The following is a 13,766-nucleotide window of genomic DNA, read 5'->3' as shown; positions in this document are numbered from 1 at the left end:
GATTTTTGTATTGATAGCATTGATTCTCAGGGGGTTGTGATTTTGTGTTCCAGCTTTGGACCCATGGAATCAATCTATTCCTTGTCTCCCCCCTACCCCCCCTCCCCTCCCCATCCCGCAACTCCCCTTAAGAATGGCTGATAGTGATCAAGCTGGGGGCTCTTGTGGGAAGAAAACAACCCTAAGGGAGCTCTGGGAGGCAAGCTTGAAGGAAGTCACCCCTTTGTCAGTCATTCCTCTTTTAGAGCACTTGTGGGGGGACATGTGAGAGTCTGTTGTATTGTAGGTAAGTGTCAGCCACTTGCTATACTACTGCCAGCCTGAGGAACACGCCCTTCAGAGGGACTGTGGGGGTCGTGCTCCTGTGCAGGCCCCTGCTCCTGAGAGCAGCCCGCGGGCTGGTGCTGGTTGCCCTGAAGCACAACCTGGGGTTTAGAGGGCAGAATACTTTGTTAAAGGTCACAGGACAAGTGGTGGAGGTTACAGGCCATCCACAACTGATGGGCTCTGCTTTCTTTCAGAAAAATTTTTCAGCTCCTTCTAAATTGAGAGCTTATTGTTCTATGTTCTCAGTAGGGAAAAGGAGTGGATTTATTTTTGGAAACAGGCAAAAATTTCTGGAGCCACATTACTTAATAAAATTAGCAAATGTGGTAGATTGTGCCGTATTTTTGAGGTGGCAGCCTTAGTAAAGGTATTGTTATAAAGTATAGGTAGAGTATAAAAGGAGTTCTTGAGAGTTTACACTAAGTTTTGAGCGGTACTGCTCTCTGGTCAGTATAAGGCATCTGAAAGTGACTTTTCATTTGTAGTCTTCATATTTTTCAGTACTTTATTACAAAGATTTTTAAACATATAATAGCAAAGGTGAGCTGTGTCTGCCACTTAACTTCTAATAACATTTTATTAGGCTTGTTTTACCATGTATCTGTTCATCTTATCATCCATGTAATCAGTGGTTCTCAACTAGAGGCAGTTTTGTCCTCAGGGGACTTTTGGGACTGTCTGGAGAGGTTTTGGGTTGTCACTACTCGAGCGGGGAGGCCAGGGATCTCACAGCATCTGACATCCACTGTGTGCCCTCCCCACCCCTGCCCCCAGCAAAAACAAATAAAACAGCAGCAAAAAACCTGTATCAATTCATGCCCAAAATGTCGGTAGTAACAAAGGTGAGAAACTCTGCTCCAGTCTAACTATTAATCCATCCCATTTTGGGTACAGTTCAAAGTAAATTTCAGGCACTGGGATACGTCTCCTTAAATACTTCAGCATCTGCCTATAAATACATATTTAATCCATATTTTTGCTACCTGATAGTCCATTTTAGACTATAGTTCTAGTCATCTGTTATCTTTATTAGTTTTTAATATCATAATTAAAAATGATCCTTTGAAATTTTTGGTATGTCAACTGTAGGTAGGATTGTTTTTATTCTCAGATGCTCAGTTTGACTATCAAAAGACATATCCTACTGGTAAGTTTTAGTATAATCATGCTTAGAAAAAGTTTTTTGGTGTCATTCACTTCGGGATTTGAAGCAATTCATTTTCCTCTTGGCCCAGACTGCAAAATATTCAGAGTCCCAGCTGGACATTGTGGACTAGAGTCTTCCTTTGTCCTTGTCAGGGTAAATGATGCCCTTCTTTGAACACCCAAAATGATTTTTTTAATGCTTTCTGTTTCAGAGAGGGATTGCTTCATTTCTATAATTTTGTTTTTTAAATCTTGGTGATTTTTCAGTTGTTATTTATAGTCATTTGAAACCTTCTTTGACTTGCAGGTGTTGTTTGTCGCAATTAACTGTTGGTGGAATCAGGGGAAATGCAGAAAACAGAAACACTTTTTTTATTTTCCTGTAATATATCTGTATCATCGGAGGTAAGAACTTTCAAGTAGTGTTTCTAATCCAATTCAGTTTATCAGTTTCAAAGTGAATTTTTGTTTTATCCTGTTTAAAAGTATCCACTGTAGAAAATTGAGAAAATAACAAATAAGCAAAAATAAGTAAATAAAGGATCTGTGATTTATCAACCATCCATAATTACTTTGTGTTGTGATTTATATCCTCCTGTGAATGTACATATCCACACCCCCCATTTTTTACTTAAAAAATGGGGTCATGTATTGATAGTAGTAATATCTCCTCAACTGCTTTTTTGTGTGTGTGAACATTTTTTCATGTCATTACGTATTCAGTAGCATTGTTTTCAGTTGTACTGGTTACTCCACTGTGTGGCTGTGTGTTTCAAATATTATAGAAGTATTTTATGGAATAAAAATGTACTAAAGTCCTTATCCCATTATCTAGCAGCATAGCATAGTCAGGATATCTAACATCTTTTCAAATTGGGAAGGAAAAAACTACAAATCTGCAATCCTGTAATCTGTCATTATGAAATCCAAAGAGCTTTGAAGACCTGAAAGAGTTCTGTGAACATTGTCCCCAGATGCATTCATCTGGCCTAAAGTACCAAGAGGCCACCTATAGTCTTTGTACCACATCAGGTGCCACTGTACTCATTTTACTGCAGAAATACTGGTGTTTGATTTTGGAGAACTGCCCAGGCCTTGCTCTGGGTTGTTTAGTTGCTCAGTTGTGTCTGACTCTTTGTGACTCTATGGACTGTAGCCCTCCAGGCTCCTCTCTTTATGGGATTATCCCAGCAAAAGTACTGGGGTGGGTTGCCATTTCCTCCTCCAGGGGATGTTCCTCAACCCAGGGATTGAACCCATGTCTCCTGTGGCTCCTGCATTGGCAGGTGAATTCTTTGCCACTGAGCCACCTGGGAAACCCCGCTGTGGATGTTAGGTCTAAAATCTGACTTGAAGGATTTTGGAGACAGAAGATGAAATTCTGGGCTCTGTTCAGTGCAATTGGCTTGAAGTTTGTTACTGAAGAGTTAAGAAGAGTTGACCAGTAAGAACTTTACTTTTTAGGCTTTATTACCTCCCTCTAAAATTCTTGGGCCTTAATCAATGGAGATTTCTACAGATATCACCAGACTATCATTTGTGGATTATCTATCCCCTTCAAGCACATTCCTGTGTCTCTAACATAAAACTTGTGTGGCTCAGAGTGTTGTTTCTCGGGAGCTATTAAATAGTATTTGGGCAAAAACACACATTCCTACCCCATCTCCACCCTCAAATTTCCCTCTGGGTGTAAACACAGTTTCTCTGAGTAACTTTCTGATGGTCACTTCTTTTTTTTAAGGTAAGTGTATGGTGTTGTACTAATATTTGAAAGTGCTAAACCTCAGTAGTGTGTAATGGGCGATGAGCTTGCCCTGAAGAGATCTCTGTGTTTCTTTTTTTGGAAATAGGGCACAGATGGCTAGCAGGGAGTGTAGGCCTTGCAACTGTGTGTAACCAAGCCCGCTGCCCAGAGGTAGACTTAACTTGATGTGACATTAAAATCACGAGTTCCCTTGAATTGAGTACAGATGTCATTTCAGGATATGTGGGTGTGCAGCATTGCCCTAGACTATTGGTTTTCTTAGCTTTATAGAGAGATTGAAAGGCCGTGAAAGGAGGGTCAGAAATACTTCGTCCAGCCTCTTACGTTACAGATGAGGGGTCTGAGGCTGGTATACCTTAACGCGCTTGCCCCCCATCTTGGCCTGGTAAACCTTTACTTGTTTAAGTTGGTTCAGAACCATTAGTACTCATTTTAACATCTGCCATTCCCATTGTACCAAAAATAAAGTGCTATGGCCGAGGCACCCAAAAGGAGCCTTTTTGTATTCTGTGCTGTTTGTGTAGCAGCTTAACTAGTAGTAGCTACCTACAGAAATTAACAGGCTTTCCTGTTTTGTGAAAGCAGACTCCATTTTTTGACCTGTTTTGTTGCCAGTCACAAAGGCAGTTTACGAAAGTCTCTGAAGCAGCAAGTAGTTTTCCCAAAACACTCTGTGCAGAAATCAGCTGCCCTCAGTCAGCTTGTGCGAAAGCCGTGGCCATGGTGTGCAGGCAGAACGTGCTGTACGACCTGCGTCTGGGGGTCTTCTCGTTACACCAGGTCCCTGGGACCCTCGTAACGGTACCTGGGAACCTCAGCAGGGCCTGTTTGCTTGAATAGACGAGGTTTCCAGGTCCCTGGGACCCTCGTAACGGTACCTGGGAACCTCAGCGGAGCCTGTTTGCTTGAATAGACGAGGTTTCCAGGTCCCTGGCCCACTTTCTGCTAAGCAAAATAAGTTATCAGATGATTTGTTTTATTTCTTCCTTTAAATTAAAAATTGGTGGTGGATGATGAGGTTGGTGGTGGTAGTAATTTAAAAACAAATTAGTTAGCAAATGAATTGTAGTAAGACTTGAATGGATAGAGTCGCTGACCCAGTGTCTCCGCTGTGTGTGTAGAATGCTATTTTTACCTCTTTCATGCTGATGTTCCTCTGTCTGCTCTCATATTCTGCAGTGCACACTAAAGGTTGTCTTTATGTGATTACATTATATGTATGTGTATTAATTTCTGTCATCATATATTAATATCGTGATCCCCATTTATATAGTTCTTTTTTGTGCTCTGTTGTTGCTATTAACAGGAAGCTTAGTGTCAGTTTCTATTCAGAGAGAAGAATGGGTATAGATTTGCTGAATTTCGCCATACTCCCCCATCCTCTCCACATACCATCCAGTTATATTTGAGCAATGTCTATTGTGCAAGAGTGAAGAAAGCCCTGTGAGCATTCTGATTAGCTTAGGAGGATAACTCGGTGTTGGCAGTATTGCCTATCGGTACTAAATAAAATTACTGTGTGTCCTCGAGCACAACTGCCTGGGAGAGCAGGGAAGATCATTTGTACCGTTCCCTAACTTCATACCTTCATATAATTTTTTGTTGTAAACCTATCAGTAGGTTTAAGGTTTATTTAGTGATCCTTTGTATAAGTGCCTCTGAGAATATTTAATGACTACTTTTTAGTAGGCCAAGGACCAACTGCTCAACTTGTTCCTTATTTCACAGTGACTTGAAAAGGAAAGTCTACTCCTCCCCACTTCTTCCTCCCCTCCCCCATCCTGCAGCAGAATTGTGTAAAGATCCTGCAGTCCTTTGGCATTTGGTTAGTTTTCAGAGTTGCCTGTTTTTTGTTTTTTATAGAAATGTTACTGTGAGAATTAATTTTTTTCAGAGACTAGAATGAACTTTGCTCTGAAATTCAGTTTGCAGAATTTCATATTAAAAGTAATGGCCAGTTGTACCTCCCCTCACATAAAATGCTTGCTCTTAATTAGGCCTCCAGTTACCCTCCTGAGACAGGAAGGCTACTGACATATGAACCAGTTGGGATCCTAAAGCAGGACATTTTCATTTTGTGGTGTTGATGATTCAGTTATATATTACAGGTTTAATGCATGGTGTATTTTTATTTTTTATTTTTATTTTTTTGGTACTAGTTTTGGACCAATCGAATACAAAGGCCCCATGAGTGCTGTTTACATTGAGAAGTTTGTCCGCCGGGTGATGAAACCAGTTCTCTACATCCCATCTCAATCAGAATTACTAGATTTTCTCTCAAACTACGAGGTACCTGTCTTTCCTATCTTCTCCCATTTCCTCAGGCTTCACTGGGTTGCATTGGATTGTTTTTATTAGAAGAGTCTTTATACCTCCTGATATGCAGCAATTAAAAGATCACATTATAGGTAAGCCCCAATTAAATGCTTTTGGAGATACTTAATTATAGGGATGATTTGACCAAGTGAATTTTTAGAGAACAGAAAACTTGTGAATACTGGTTTTTATTCGGGAATTTTAAACAAACTTTCAGTTTCTCTCACAGTTAGCTTAGAGTATGTAAGAATTAATTTACAATTTTATATGCAATTGTAGATTTCTAAAAATTTTATATGATGCACACAGCACTTTTGGGCATCCCAGGTGGTAAAGGTCCCGCTTGCCAATGCAGGAGACATGAGATATGGGTTCGATCCCTGTGTCAGGAAGATTCCCTGGGTTGGGAAGATCCCCTGGAAAAGGGCACAGCCACCCACTCCAGTATTCTTGCCTGGAGAATCCCAGGGACAGAGGAGCCTGGCGGGATACAGTCCATGGGGTTGCAAAGAGCTGGACATGACTGAAGGGACTAAAGCACATAGGGCATAGATTTCTAAAAATTTTATATGATGCTGACAGCATTTTACTATGAGATATCTGGTTTTTCTTGTAAGTTGTAGTTTAGTTAAAAAAAAAAACTAGAAATATGTTCTTTCTGTTTTATTAAATGTGTAAAAATTTCAAGGTTTATTAACAGAAAGTTTCCTAACATGGCATCTCAACTGTTTTCCTATTGCCAGTCAACCCCTGATGGGTTATTTTGTTGGGATCCTCAGTGTGTGTTTAGGACAGGTTGTTATTGAGAGACCAATATAAATCTTAAAATAATCTCAAGAATTATAAAAATAGTTCCACAGAAAAATTCACTGGATCAAATGTAAAATCATAATGTTAGTTGCTGAGTTGTGTCTGACTCTTTTGGGACCCCATGGACTGTTGCCCACCAGACTCTCTCCATGGAATTCTGCAGGCAAGAATACTGAAGTGGGTAGCCATTGCCTTCTCCAGGGGATCTTCTCAGTCCTGAGCCTTCTGCATTGCAGGCAGATTCTTTACCATCTGAGCCTCTTGATCACAAGTAAAAATGATACTTAGCTACAACAAAATCAAGACTATAAGTACCTAGTAGAGATAAAAAGTATATGAATCCACCTCTCACTACTTGAGAATTTAGCAACTGTCATTTGGTTAAAATTTACGTTTTGCACTGTATATATTTTATGTAGGTGGGATATGAATTTCTTTCCCCAGAACCTCATTTACAGCTTTTTTCAGTTGTGTTGGAAACACTTTGTGTTAACTGTGAGCAGATTCTCTGGCAGCAGTGTTCCTCTCCAGTTATTCTGCTTCTAGGCCCCAGATGTGCCTTAGGGTAAATGCTGCCCAGCCCTCACGTGAGCAAAGGGTAGGCTTCCGTGCCCCTCCTGGGCTTGCTCCTGTTTTCCTGGGAGGCTGGTGAGCAGGACCTACAGTGGGAGGCAGGGCACCTGGGCCCCATCCCTCTGGCAGCACCAACTGGATCTCTGACTGGGGGCACATCACTCATCTGCCAGGCTTAAGGTCTGGGAACAGGGTTTTCCTGAGACTCCTTTTAAACTTTTAGGTGTAGTGATTGTGTGATGAGGGTTTTCACGTAGATTTTCAGTAGATGACAGTCAGTCACTGGGGGAGGTCCAGCAAGATGGAGAAGAATCAAGACTCAGGCAAACTTGAATCCGAACTCACCTCTGTCTTCTTAGCTGTGTGGCCTCCAGCTAGTATTTAACCTCTTTAAGCCTCCATTTTCTCATTGGTAAAACAGGGATTAAGTGAGATTTAAAAAAGAAAATGCCAGCTAGGATGTAGTCATAATAGATGAAAATCTATCAGTGAAAATTACATCGTGGAAAAATCCTGGATAGTTAGCACTACTGAGAGAACTTAAAATGTGTATAACATCTGCTGGAATTCCCTGCTTATATAAAAACCTTTTGTTTGTTTTGTAACTGAGATGATAAAAAATGACCTGTAGAGGCCAAGAGGTCTTCTTCAGGCGAGCTCTGTTGAGGCTTCTGTGAACACGGGGCCTGGGTTGGTGCCCTCTCGTTTTCCCTTCGCATTTTCACTCAGTGTCCTCTAGAAAGGAAAGAAATGGGAGAAGAGCTGTGGAACATCACATAGCATACAGCATGTACCTACCTGTCCCCAAAAGAGTGTGGGGAAAAAAACGGAGATTATTTGGCTTTAAAGAGCACAGAGAGGTGGCTTTATGATTATATCCAGCTCTATGAGAGATTTGTGTGCAGAGAGTTTTGAGCCAGTTCTTAAGCAGAGGTCAAGTGATGAGATAGACTCAGCTAGGCCTCTACAGGGCTGGGTTTTAGCCCTGACGTCTAGGTCTGACAGAAATCTTTGATTTCTGTGTTTTATGCGGATTTCTCATCTCTGAAGTAAGGGAGTTGGCTCAGATAATCCCTCCTGTTTTGGCTTTGGTGAGTTTAGAGGTTGGAAAGAGACAGATGAAAGAAGATTCATCATTTTTGGTTGGGAAAGTATTTTTGAAACCGTGCCTTTGTGCATGTGTATCAGAGATCTTTCTAACCCTTTTTTATTACTGTCTCTAAGATGTTTGTAGTGTCTCTGTAGTGGGATTGGCAGGAGAGAGACAAGGGTGCATCTGTGACTGAGCAGCAAAGATGACTCCTGACCTTGAGCTTCTGCATTCTGAGAACCCGCTTTGCAGCAGCAGCTTTCAGTGATGGTGCTCCAGGTCTGATGTTGAGCTCACGTCAGACTCGGTGTGTGCCAGTGACATTACTCAAGTTGGTTGTTTGTTTTTGGCAGCCCACTTAATTAGAAAGATGACAACAATGGTTAGACTGCCTTTAAGATGGGACCCAAGAGAGTGCTGCCAAGATGGAACCCTGTAGAGCTTCTCTCGGCCTTTCAAATGCCTCCTGAAAGCTGCAGATGGCTTTTATCTTATTAGAATCGTCTTTGCTGGGCTTCTGTCCACTGAGATGAAGCCGTTGGGTTGGCAAGAGACAGTATTTGATTAATTGTGAAAGAATTTGGGAGTTGAGCCTAGCATGGTTTCAAATGGGAAGTCTTTTATCTTGTGAAATATACCAGATACTGCCTTAGAAGCGATATCAGCTTCATTCACTCTCCGTAAGATAGCATAAAGACACAATTTCAGATCCAGAAGTGAAACTGCTGTCATGGTTTTGATAGTTGAATAAATAAAAAAGTTTAAAGGAATTTTTAGAGGCCCCACTCTGGAACACAGTAAACTTTATAGGCATCCTCTAAATTAAGGTTTCTCAGCCTCGGCATTGCTGACATTTGGAATCAGGTAATTCTGTGCTGTGGGGGGCTGTCCCGTGCTCCGCAGAAGGCTCCGCAGCATCCTTGGCCTCCACCTACTAGATGCCAGTGGCGCCGCCCCTCCGCCTTACCTGTGCTGACCAGCAGCACCCAGGCATCATCACGCGTCCCTGCGGGGCGCGGAGACACCCTGGCTGAGAGCTGCTGCTCTGAGTGACTGTCCCTCAGATAAGGCCTTCAGGACGCCTCACGGCCTTGAGTATAAACACACATTTTTTCATACAGCACACAGAAAGCCACAGTCTAATTATTACAAGTGTCTCTGCTTATCACAGTGTCAGTAGAGAGATGAAAATTAAGCAGTGCCTTAACCAGAAAATTCTGGAGTGTTACCCGTGGGGAGCTAGAGCCAGGAGTGAGTTAGTTTTCATCTACAGATGTCCATGAGGCTCAGCATTTTACTCAGTTTGTTTGTACCACACCCTCCCCCCACCCAAAAAAAGCATGCATCCTAAGTATGTTAAGGGTATTGCTGATTTAAAGAAGTCTTAGTATGACAGATACTTGCTTTGATCAAATATGGATTTCAATATCAAATCTGTATTTGGATTACAATATCCAAATGTTGTCTTTACAAATATGGATTTCAATATCAAGTGTGTTTAATATGTATTTAATATTAAAATCCATATTAAACAAATATGGATTTCATATTCCATGAAATTACAAATATGATTTCAATATCAAGTGTGTTTAAATTTAGGTATACTAAAATTGGGCAGAAATAATTATTTAATGTTTCTGTGGCACTTCTAAGGTTTGTTAGGATGGCATTGCTTCTATCTCTAGATGTGTCTGTGATGTGTTACAGGAATGCAAATTTGATAATTTCCTCCTCATTAAAAAAAGAAAACATATTGGTTACTTATAAGTTTGTCTCTAATCTACTTATAAGTTTGTCTCTAAGTTTGTTCATAGGTATTTATGAACAGTGTGGGTCATTGTAAGTGTTTATTACTTGGGAAGTGATGCTACCCTGCAATTAACTACTTTCTATATTGACATAAATTTCATTATTCTGTGTATACTGAACTCTATTCACATATGCTTCTAATGCTGTTACAAACAGAAATGCTCTAATTCTAGGTTGGTTTGAATTTTTATAAGTCCGACAGATGAATCCTTTTAAAAGCCTATTTCAGATTATTTAATAATTACCTAGAAGAGCGGAAGTTTTTAACAAATGGAGAAAATATATATGTGTGTGTGCATGTGTATATATATATGTGTGTGTATATAGTTTTGACAGTGTTGCACAGCTTGCTGGTTCTTAGTTCCCCAGCCAGGCATTGAACCCATGCTCCCTGCAGTGGAAGCAGAGAGTCCTAAACATTGGACTGCGGGAGAATTCCATAACCAATATTTTATTTGACTTAGAATACCTCAGACCTACCCAAATCAGATTGCTCATCATTCACCGTGCTTTTATGTTTTTAAAATATGACACTAAACTCAGATGCTATTTTTCCGAAAACAGTATTGCATTTAATTTACTGAACATTGCAGAAAGACATTAAAGGGTGAATATTGTAAGTGCTTGACTCTGTAAATTCCAAAATACCTTAGACATTATCAGCAAACCAAGAATGAGTAAACTCTGCTTGGGTAAGTGACCAGCAGTTTTCAAGTGCTTTTACTTCTGATTTTCCCAGCAGCCATGTGAGGTAGATGGAAACTGTAGATCCTTTAAACAGATTAAGAAGATAAAGGTACAGAGAGGCAGAGAGGGTATGATTTACCCTCAGTGGAGATTGGACTGCAGTCCAGGTCTTCTGGCTCCCAAGATTCTTTCTTATACACAAAGGAATGACTGAAGTCTCTGATTTGAAATTTCATTATGTAACTAGAGGTTAAAACTTTGAATATTTAATTATTTTTATGTCATTTTTGATCCTTCTTCATGGAAGAAAAAATTTGAAATAAATCTTGACTGTAACTTTTTTTCCTTCATCTTTAAGAATGGTTCTAAGAATAATTAGTGATAAATGATGGGCCATGGCTATTGACTTACTATTAAAGAAGCAGAGTTTTATTAATTAGGTCATTAGCATTTATTCTGCAGAACTGGAAGTGTTCTGTGTATGAAAATCACAGGATTGACGCTTGGTAGAGTCTAGAGTGTTCTTCCCAGATATGCACTAAAATCATACCTGCCTTATAAATCATGAATGTAGCTAAAACTAAATGGACTTGCAGGTGGACCCTGCAGGCAGAGATCAGGAACTTTATGTCATCTTGTTGCAAACCATGTTAAGAAATTCATGCTTTCTTCATTTACTCTTATTGTATGATATGATAAAATTCCTCTTCCTTGAAAGTTCTTCCTACATATTTAAGATACAGACAAGACAGTTTATTACTTGGGGGCAGCATAGTCAAACATAGCTCAGTGTCATTTTTATTTAGACATTAAGTTGATTGTAAAGGAAATAGGACTGAGTGTGGTAATGTCACTTTCACAGTCACTAATTTTATGACTGTCGGTAATTTTCAGACATCATTTATCTTAAGTATCAGTAGCTTCTATGTCAATAGTGCTTACTTTTTAATATTTTAAAGCATGTGACAGAATCATCTGATTTGTACCTTTTAGTCTACTACCAGATGCCAACAGTATTATTTAAAACTCATATCTGTAGCCAAAATATTTTCAAAATCTTTTCATGAATTTCTATAATATTATCTTTTTAAGAGTAGTGATTTAGCATATATTCATTCATTTATTCTTAGAAGTTTTGATAAATCAAGTTGTTTTAAATTTAAGTGGGATAAGAGAAGGTTTGGAAGGTGTTTGGAGGGAGAAGCAGGTCATTGGGTAAATTGCCAGTTGACAGAAATCTGAGCACTTGGAAACAAACCTAGAATGCTGCATGGTACCTGCTATTATCCTGTTGTTAGTAAAAGTGTTGTTTGTACTCTGATGTTGCACAAAGAAGTAGATGCTGTTTCTGTTAATTCATAGTTCTATATAACTCTGAATTAAGTAGCTTTACATTTTCTAAGTGTGAGTTAACATTATTTGAGAAATACTGTTGCCATTGAGGAAAGCAACACAGAGGTAACTGTTCTCATGGCCACTAGAGGGCGCGCACACCATCTGCTGAAATTTATGCCACACCACACAAATGGTGCTCTCGTAGGAAAGACATATTTTATGCTGATGAGGTTGGGCTGGCCTCCTGTAAATACCCCTTTTAACCTATTTCCAGCCTCATTATAGCAGGTACTGAATATACTGTACATCATGGAATGGAGTTGAAACCCACAGACTGGGTTAGGGTATAATCTGGTACTCTTCGTGTTTTGTTCTTCACCATGAGAATAAATTTCTGTTGGTTTAAGCCACCAAGTTTGTGGTGATTTGTCATGACAAGCCCTAGAGAGCTTAACACACGAGGTAATATCAGAAAACCATTGCTATAGACAGAGACAACTGACAGGACAGATGTGAGAGCAGAGAGGGGGGGTGAGTGTCTTAGAAGGCAGAGAAGACATCTCTGAAGACGTGGCATTCGGACAGAGACTTAGAGTGAAGCCTGTGTGATGTGAGGCTTTCCATCCCTGAGGAAATGTGGGGAAAGTGCTCCAGGAGGCAGAAACAGTGAGTGCAGAGGTCCTGAGGGAGGAATTGGGTTTGGGGGGCGGTGACTAGAGCAGAGGGGAGAGCGGTGGGAGCTGAGGGCACAGAGGTGTCTTGCGACTGCAGTGTGTCCTGATTACACCTCTGATGAGGTGGGCAAATGAAGGAGAGGGGAACACTGGCAGTTAGGTTCCTGTGAGCTGTTGGGTTCACCTGACAGCCGTCCTGGCATCAGGGAGGGGCCGATGGAAGGAAACACTGGCTGGACCCTGAGGTTGGAGCATCTTTACACACTGGTGGGCATCAGGGTGAGGAGGGGCAGCCTGCATGCCAGCAGGCTTCCGCCCCAACCTCAGCCCAGGGTCGGGCTGCCCCACGCGCTTGGCCTGCTCATCTGAAAGAGAGCCTCAAAAGCATATGAGGCAGGGGCCCCGGTGTCTGCTTTGAACCAGCCCCTGGGTTGATATGCCGCCCAGCAAACAGGGGGTGTAGACCCGGCACGGTCGTGTTTGTGGATAGGCATGTGTTTTGTTTCCCAGACTTCCGTTTTTGCAGATTTAAGAAAGAACTGTGGCGGAAACTCTGAAAGATATAATTATTTCTCAGATACAGCTTTGGTTGGAGAGACATTGAAACTTTGGGGAAATGGTTGTGAAATTTATTTTACCTGAAGCATAACCAGAGCCAGTTTAATAACTTTTAAATTTGCAATAGAATTTGCAATAGAAATAAACAGATAATTGTCACTTTATTTCCTTTTTATTATTTTGAAATGTGAGTTATAAGTGACATTCTGAAACATGCCACTTTTCGAAATTTAATACACTACTGTCACACTACTATGAATATTTGAAAAATAGTACCTAAAATAGACATTGCCTGTTTCTTTAAAATAGCTAGTATTTTATGATTTATGCAACCTTTAATCCTTTGATATGGTTGTTGAATTTTATGATCTTCATATTTTTGGCAGTAAAAAAGTAAAAGTAATTTTACCTATGGGTTTTTTTGTATTATTTGTGGAATTTCTTTGGAAATTTCAGTACCAGGTCTTCTGAGAATAGAGGCTCCTTCATTCAAGCTGCATAGCCCCTTGGGAAACCACAGCAGTGGTGCCCTCAGCAGGGATAAACCCTTAGGCTGTTGAAAGGCCTGCAGAGGACCCCTCCAAATGGTTTAACCTTTATTCATTTTTAAAGGTTTAATCTGCATTTCTCATGAAGACGTAGAATTCAGATAGTTTTTATTTCCATTGAGGTGTGT

The 13,766-nt window shown here is 40.4% G+C and overlaps 1 protein-coding gene across 4 annotated transcripts in view; it reads left to right on the top strand.

Annotated features, from left to right (window-relative positions):
• The window catches only part of TXNDC11 (thioredoxin domain containing 11), a 59,905-nt gene that overhangs the window by 10,096 nt on the left and 36,043 nt on the right, over window positions 1–13,766 (top strand). For 2 of the 4 annotated variants that reach the window (XM_061152845.1, XM_061152846.1), the window contains exons 3-4: window positions 1,781–1,878; window positions 5,398–5,527. The exons of 1 other annotated variant lie outside the window; for it this stretch is intronic. In XM_061152845.1, the coding sequence (XP_061008828.1) occupies window positions 1,781–1,878; window positions 5,398–5,527 (228 nt within the window). The remainder of the gene's footprint in view (window positions 1–1,780; window positions 1,879–5,397; window positions 5,528–13,766) is intronic. One more of the 4 variants, XM_061152849.1, reaches the window with a different exon arrangement.

This window comes from Dama dama, chromosome 10, assembly GCF_033118175.1.
Source record: "Dama dama isolate Ldn47 chromosome 10, ASM3311817v1, whole genome shotgun sequence".
Lineage (NCBI taxonomy): Eukaryota > Metazoa > Chordata > Mammalia > Artiodactyla > Cervidae > Dama > Dama dama.
This window is presented reverse-complemented; position numbering and strand designations above follow the sequence as displayed.